At 36.5% G+C, this 8,409-nt stretch overlaps 1 protein-coding gene across 1 annotated transcript; it reads right to left on the bottom strand.

Annotated features, from left to right (window-relative positions):
- Positions 1-857: 857 nt before the first annotated feature.
- On the bottom strand, positions 858-8,079 carry SLN (sarcolipin). The gene is made up of 2 exons (XM_015813050.1): positions 7,977-8,079; positions 858-1,178 (listed from the first exon to the last, which is right to left on the bottom strand). The coding sequence occupies exon 2, from the start codon at positions 1,076-1,078 to the stop codon at positions 983-985; it is 96 nt and encodes a 31-aa protein (XP_015668536.1). The 5' UTR covers positions 1,079-1,178; positions 7,977-8,079; the 3' UTR covers positions 858-982.
- Between the last annotated feature and the right edge of the window lie 330 nt (positions 8,080-8,409).

Below are 8,409 nucleotides of genomic sequence, written 5' to 3'. Positions count from 1 at the left end.
TGACATAGCTCACTGATAAAGGATCTGTATGGTTGAAGGCCCCGGATTCATGGTACCTCCAGGCATTCAAGATTCATGTTTCAACCTGTTGTCCTATCAAAACTCTGTGTCTTGCTCCATTCCTGATCTAGGTGTTTCAGTAAAATTGGTGTCTTGCCCAATTCCTACTTTTATATATTGAATGCTGAATTAGAATGCATACAACAATATTAAAGATCTGAGTTTAGTGTTCTTGCAATACAATAATATTCTGTTATCCTGTAAGAAAAGGCTTGGAACATCAAGAAGACAAGTAAAAAGAACAGGAAGCGCATCAAATGTTATTATTTATCCAGATGATAACAATGGTAGAGCAGCATATTTCCATTGATTACATAAAACTGAAACAATGAAGACTTTATGAGTGTCTAAGTCACAATAAGCTGATGTATTAATGAGTTGTCATGTTTGTAGCTATTATCGTGATTCTAAGTAAGATGCAACTGTCATTTACAAAAGGAAATTCTGGTAAAAGAGGGTTTATCGCAATAGCAATAGCACTTAGACTTATATACCTCTTCACAGAGCTTTACAGCCCTCTCTAAGCAGTTTACAGAGTCAGTATATTGCCTCCAACAATCTGGGTCCTCATTTTACCGACCTCAGAAGGACAGAAGGCTGAGTCAACTTTGAGCCAGTGAGACTCGAACTGACAAGTTGCTGGCAGCTGGCAGTCAGCAGTAGTAGCCTGTCATACTGCATTCTAACCACTGCACCATCATGGCTCTTATGCCATGCTTTGAAGAGAAATTAACGTGCACCTTCTTAGATCCATTTGAATTGTTAGATACATATAAATGAGGTATTTTGATTTTTAAAAAAAAAATGCATTACATTTTTTCTACATTAAAACTTGGAGCACATAGAGAAGCACTTCTGAGGAACAGCATTCTTATCCTACACCAGAAGCAGATCCTTCCATGATTCCAGGAATATGAGTCTTTCAGTCTTGATAAGACTTCACCAGAAGCCACATGAGGAGTACTGTTATCAGGACTATCATAAAGTTGAGGAAAAGCTCTTGAGTGGATCTATCCATGGTCAGGAGGAATCAACGAAAAGGAGAAACTTTGTCTGTGGGATGAACAGGATGTGGAAGCTCCTGTTTCAATTGTCCTTGTGGTCGACCTTGTCCTCACCTAAAGAACAAGAAAGATCACAACAAAACTAGATGTGTGAGGATCACAAGCATTTTCCAGGCCTATTTATAACACAACTAGCATAAGTAAATATTATTTCTATTGCTAACCTTTATGCAAGCAACAGATATTAAAAAAGGCAGAAGACATCTCTAACAACTTATCACCTTCTTCAGTTTCTGTCAAGCCACAAGCCTTCTTGTTGACATCACCCAAGTGCCCCAACAAACAGGTCCTTCATGAGAATGCTATTTAGATTTGCAATTATTATTATTTTTATGGTTTTGTAAACATATTGTATCTTGGGAGAAAGTTACTGGTGCTTACATGCTTGTCAACATTAAAACAAAAGGGAAGTACAGGCTTCCTTCCATGCATTTTGAGATATAACTATATTATGGTTAATGCCTTGCTTATCCAAAAACTAGAACGTACGTGTGTCTGTGTATTGGTGTATCTGACTGTGTGTGTGCATGCCTTCAAGTCATTGTTGGCTCTTGGCGACTGCCTGGATAAGTACCAGCAGTTTCCTTGGCTCACAGTCTCCAGGTTTAGCTGGGTGCCCTAACCACTGCATGAAACTGGTTCTCAACAAGCAAATACTAGAACTAGTTTACCTTTAATGTGATTTCTATTGAGATGTGGACATGCCCACTTTCCACTTGAATCCTGCTTGGAAGAAGATCATTGAAATTTGGGTATATTTTTATATGTGTATTATTAGTCTGTTTTATTGGAATTCAAGATCTAGAAATATCAACACTGATGTAAAAGACATGTTTTTATTAGATGCTTGACTTTAGGAATTCTGTTCTGAAGATGGAAACTGAGTAGTTTTTGTTCTATTGATGGTTATAATTCTATTTCTTCATTCGATCATAATCTGAGAATGTGAAGAAAAATGACTACAATTGTAAAGAAGTTGAAGTTAAAAATCCTTGATAACCTATTTCAGATTTATCCACATATCTACTCTTGATTTTAGTCTCTTTTTGATCTATCCTTGAGCTAGAATGATCCATTCTTTGGATTAATGGTGGGATATTGGTTTCTCCCTAGCACATCTAAAATTACAAGAATTTTTTATAATATTAAAATATTATGGAAAAGATAGGCAAGAATCACCTGTTTCATTGTATTATTTGTTCAATGATAACTATGTTAACATTAATTGTAAATTTTAACATTTACAATTAATTACTTAATTGTATTAAATATTATATATTTTATGTAATATTTAATATATTTCAGTTGTCAGTAATAGTATTTCAGAATAAAAGAATATCATAAATGGTTTAGCAATAGATTTTAAGCATCTCTTTTCTTGGGCTGTTGGGAGACTAAACCAAATATTGCCAAACACTAATACGGCTTTTTTTTCCCTGTTTTGTTGGTAGGCTTGGTCCAAGATCATTTGTAAAATATCAGTTTGACCATTGACTTTTACTATTGCTTCAAAGCAGCTTGCAATACCTAATCCATTTTAGAATAATAATTCTATAATGGAGGTGTGCCTCATATGAAAGTTGGATTTCTCTTAACATAAAATCTTACTATTCTTGTATCTTCAGTGATAAGCTACAATAAATGAGAATAGATCTTCAGCTCTTTGGATGGAAATTCTGTGACTCCTAATCTCATTGTTAGATTTATATGGTGCTGATTATGTTTGATATTTACATATGGCTTAGATTGTAATTAATTATGTGCAATTTTTGCAATGCAGTATATTTCTTTAAACCTATGAAATGTTGAATGTGCTTACCCAATTTCATGATACCTGTAAATTCTCTATTTGTTTAGTGTTTAACTGTTCTTCCTTGCCTCTTTTCTCCTTTTTCAAAAATTTCATAAAAACATAATTAAATTGAAGTACCTAATTGACCTTGGCTAACTTCAAACAGCAAGGCAGTGCCAAATCTAATGAATGAGAGACCAGCAGAAAATCTAATAGACTGAAGTGTTTGAAAATCATTTCTGTATTGTTGCCAAGAAAACAACATGGATGTCAATCTCATTTCATATTATCTTATTGCACTACTGGAGTGCTTTTGAAAGGAGTGACATTACATTAAATTGGTGAAATTTCAAACAAGAAATCAAGTGAACCATATAGAAGGCATGAAAACTTGTCCTGCCTCTTCCTTGAGATTAGAAAGATGACAAGGCATGTTATAATCCCATGCCACATATTTCCTCAATTTTGATTTTTTTTTAGAACAAAATGGATTCCAACTGCATGTAAATATTTGTCAAATGAAAAGACAGTGGTTTATCAGGTAATGGGACGATACTGTAACTCAAAAGTTTAACATACTTAAGATCCACAATGTATCACCTTTAAATACTTTGTTGATATGGTAGCAAAGTGTTACTGTCTATTCATCTAGGCAATAATTGCAATTTTTCCTGAAACATTTTGGAAAATAGAGAAGACAGCACAAAGAAGAGGGGGGCAACCTATTCTCCAAAGCACCTGAAGGCAAGACAAGAAGCAATGGGTGGAAATTAAACAAGGAGAGAACCAACCTAGAACTAAAGAGAAATTTCCTGACAGTTAGAACAATTAACAGTGGAATGACTTGTCTCCAGAAATTATAAGTGTGCCAACACTGGAGGTTTTTAAAAAGAGATTAGACAACCTTTTGTCTGGAATAGCATAAGGTTTCCTGTCTGAGCAGAGGGTTGAACTAGAAGATCTCCAAGGTCCCTTCCAACTCTGTCATTCTGTTATTATGTTAATTCTGACCTATGGCAGAAAATTGCGAGTATCTCTCCATATATTTGGACCTACCATCCAGTGGCGTAGCGTGGGTTGTCAGCACCCGGGGCAAAGCAAGTAATTTGCGCCCCCCCTCCACAGTGGGCGGCGACCCGGCGGCTCGGATCGGATTCGCACAGCCAGCACTGCAGAGAGAGTGAGTGAGCCAGGCAGGGGCAGAGAGCTGCGAGTGCGAGCGCGCCCCCCCAGATGTTGCGCCCGGTGCGCCCGGGCCCTGCACCCCCCACGCTACGCCTCTGCTACCATCTCCAACCTGTTGCCCATTGTATTAATGGATTTTGACTCTCAGATTTCCTAGTCAATATGATGCCTCTATGATATACAGGGTGATTAAAAAAGTTGTCGTATCAAATGTATTGTGATAGGATCTGATCTGAACAAATGAACCCTGTATAGAGACTGCCAAGATGAAATTACCTAGACATTTAATCCATCTGTATGCATGGTCAGGGCTATAAATGGTTTGCACTGGAGTAATTAAAAATATTTCTTAGTCACCCTTTATCTAGAGGACTCCAGGGCAGTGGAGGGGTAAAAAATCCAAATAAAGTTGTGCACACAAATAGAATATAATAAAACCAATATACAAGCATAACAGAACACAAAACAGCAATCAAAAACAGTAATTCAGATAAAGATACTGACAATAAGGATACTAAAGCTGAACACCTAGAGACACTGAGCAGTTATTGACTGAATTTTATTCTTTATTGTAAGAGAGGAGAGAGAAATCTGAAGATAAACATTTCTTTCCTTCATCACCTTTCTGTAAGGCCAGGTTTTTTTTTTCAAGGATGTGAATCCTGTATTAGACAGTGCGAGGTCCATACAAAATGAAAATATAATCCATCACCAAACTGTGGGGCAACTATATTTGAAAATATAATAGCCTTTCTTCCATTGAGCCAAATGAGCTTTATAATAAAACTATGTATGGTTTTGTAGAAGGAGGATCTCACTTCTGCACAGAAGTCTTAACTATTGCATCATCCTTTTCCTGTGCAAATCCTTCCCCATCAATCTCAACCCCAAAATCTCATGTGATCTCTTGAGAACACCAAAATTACATATGACTTCAGTGCATCACAACAGCTGCATGGGAATGCAAAACTTTCACGAGATTTAAGATTTACTGAGATCTGGCCATTTTTTTCTGCTCAAATGTGGAAGTTGCAGACACTCCGATTAATTAAATTGGAGAGAATGAGAGCATATATTATTGAAGGTGTCCCTCCAAGGAAACTAACAAGATGTTTCTAATAAGACTACAGTTCATAACTGCTTGAATTCAAAGGGCCTTATTTTTGAGCAAGCATGTATAAGTATCTACTGGAAGTATTGGGCTGCAACCTAATACTCGCTTGCCTAAGAATAAGTCTCATTGCACTTAAATGGAACGTATCCTTAAGCAAACATAGCGCTACTTTTAAAAGCCTACAAAGTGATAAGCAGGCATTTCATAAGACAAAAAAAGATTTTCATCCCAAAGTCATTTTTCTTAGCAATAGTATAAATCTAGGTTTGGATTTATGACTAACAATCTTGACCACAAATGTTAATGAACATGCAGATGCTGCGGCAGTTCAACTGGAGATTTACATATCTAAAGTTAATTTCTTAGAATAAGTATCAAAGCTGTGAAGGTCCTGCACCTGAAATGTTAAAGCCATCTTCCCCTATCTGATATCCTCCAAAGGAGTCAGAACTACAACTTTCAGAACATTGGCAATGTCATGGCTAGGACTCCTAGGTCTTGCTAGGTATTGGCAGGACTCCCTTCCTTCCTTCCTTCCTTCCTTCCTTCCTTCCTTCCTTCCTTCCTTCCTTCCTTCCTTCCTTCCTTCCTTCCTTTCTAAGGAAGGACAACTGGGAAGGAAAAATGGTCTTCAAAGACGATGCCTCCACCCACTGCACTGTTGACATGAACCAAAATATATCCATAACTCCCAAATGAAAAAAAAGTAATTCTGATCCTCCCCTACTTTGATCAAATTGCTGTTGTGACCCCTCATAGAATAAAGAATGAAATGGATAATAATCCCACCACCCTCCTGATGTAAGAGAATTCCATGCATATTGGGGGTTTTCCAAGCATCTTGGTCTCATCTTGGTCTAAAGAAATCTGCTCAGTTAATATAGAAATTAATATTAGAAAAAGCCAGCAGTCTTGCAACAAGCTAGTCTTTAAATTAGAGAATCCTTGTTGGTTCGCCTACAGATATCCTATAAGTGCTGATTTTATCATCTTATTACATGTCGATTTTGCTTTAAGATGTAGTTAAACACTAGATGATCGAACGGTGACATTGCCTTTTATAGTTTTTGTCCAAATTTGCAGCACATACTACTAAACCTTGTGTAGGACAGTGAATATTTGATATGCATAGAAGTGTCTGCAAAGGACTTTAATCAAGGCGAAATAGAAAGCATTAAATTTCATGCCATCGTTCATATAGATTTCTTGATTGGATGTAAATTGGTGCAATGATTGCATTCTCTCTTTTGATTCCCTTCATAAATTTGGGTTAGAAATCTATCTTGGAAAGAACTGTCAATGGCCATTGTTTGGAAAAGTTGCAATCTTTCATGTAGTTAAAAAAGAATTTTATATTCTTTCTCTCTCCCTCTCCTTTGTTCATTTTGAGATATGCTCTAGGCCATATAAAGACAGATAAAAAAACAATTCTCAAAAATAGTATAGCTATTATTCAAGATTCACTAACCATTTTTATTCTCCCTGATTAATACCCTGTAAATAGCATTCTTGACCTGGAGTTTTTCTGATGTTTGAAGACCACAAGTTATTTATTATTTTTTTGCATTTATGTACTATAGCTCTATATCTGCAAGAAGCAAGGAATTCTTAGTGCCACATTCAGAAAAACAGGTTTAAGAGAAACTTGTTAGATATTCTGCAATTCTTTTTCCATACTTTCTTGCCCTAATAGTAGTTTAGTCCATTCATTTTGGGAACTAAAAAATATTAAGAGGCTACAGGACCATCTTGCAAAATGATCTGAGCATCAAATACTTTCATTTTGTTTGGTGGTCTTGAGCTTGAGTTACATAATTACATTTTCAAACTTTCTACATGATCCATAAATGAGACTATATCTCAGGATCCCTATACTGATTTCACAGGGACTGATCCAGGAAAGGATACACAGACAGGGTATCTCCCAGGTATAGGTTAACATGACAAAATGTTATAATAGGATTTTTATGTTAGTACTATTAAGTGGGGAGCAATATAACAAAGCACAAAGCTGTAAACATAATAAACATTTGAAAGGTCTAATTTCCATAGTAATGCTTAAGATTCTTACAAGGAACATCACTAACTAATGTTTGGAAGTTGAGTCGTGGCAACTGGACTTCTTTTCTTGTTGGTTTGAAACTTTTTTCGCTGCTCACCCAAGTAGCTTCTTCAGTCTGAGCAAGTTAGTTGGTTTCCCTCTAACTCTACCTGGATGTCTGAGGATCTTCATCGATATAACACCAACTAATGTTCCCTGTTCTATAAAAGTCTTGGTTTGAGAAATGGTAGCTTGCCTAAAGCTCCTGAATTGGTTCACCAACAAGCTGAGATTGCATTCAGGTTCCTCAGACATTCAGGTTATTATTCAGCTTCTATGTTAAGCTAATTCTGTGAAAGGTAACTCTGCGCAACCCTGCAATATTAGAATCCTAGCGACCCTGTCCCTTCAGACCCAACCGGCGGTCCTGATCGATTCAGCTTCCCTGAACCTCCATTCCAAATATGTGCATAAGGATAAACCTGTGTCCTTATTATCAAGCATTATGTCCAACAATTAGTAATGGTACCATAATAAGAAGCAAAGAAAGTCAATACTATACATCATTAAAAGTTTTCTGGCTACACAAAAACAAGGGAAAAGTTAGAAGTTCCTATAATTTTAAACCTCAGTTTTTTCCCCACTTTGGAATGTTAGTTTTCTTTTTTTCTTTGAAGAAGAAATAAGATCTACGCATATCAAATGCATCTGTTGCTCTACCTGCAGAAGATGGACGGAGCCCCAGAGTGTAATGACTGGAGCTTCTCAGCTTCTTCTCATCGTCCAGTGCTGTCTGGGCGAGAATTCTTCTGCTGGAACTAAAGTAGTCTGAGGGAGGAGAGCATTGGCAACAGAAGCATGATGTCACAGGCTTCCTATTTAAGTGGGGTTAAGCTGATGAGCAGAATTCAGTTGAGGTTATTTAGGTATTGGGGGTAGGAAGGAAAGAATAGGTTTAGATTTACATATTTTCAGATCCTGATCTGAATTGGTTGTAAGAATGCCCAAGAATTCTGAATTATATATTTTTTTCAGAAAGTTGATTCTGCTTCAAAATATACAAAATGTATAGTGGTCTGCAATGCAAAGAAAAAGAAAAACGGGTAATTCCCTGGAATTCTCAATATTATTTAGGCTCAAAAAGTCTTACTCT

This window comes from Protobothrops mucrosquamatus, unplaced genomic scaffold (genome assembly GCF_001527695.2).
Source record: "Protobothrops mucrosquamatus isolate PMUCROS unplaced genomic scaffold, P.Mucros_1.0 scaffold_66, whole genome shotgun sequence".
Taxonomy (NCBI): domain Eukaryota; kingdom Metazoa; phylum Chordata; class Lepidosauria; order Squamata; family Viperidae; genus Protobothrops; species Protobothrops mucrosquamatus.
Note: the sequence above shows the minus strand (reverse complement) of the source record. Positions and strands in the feature narration are given on the sequence as shown.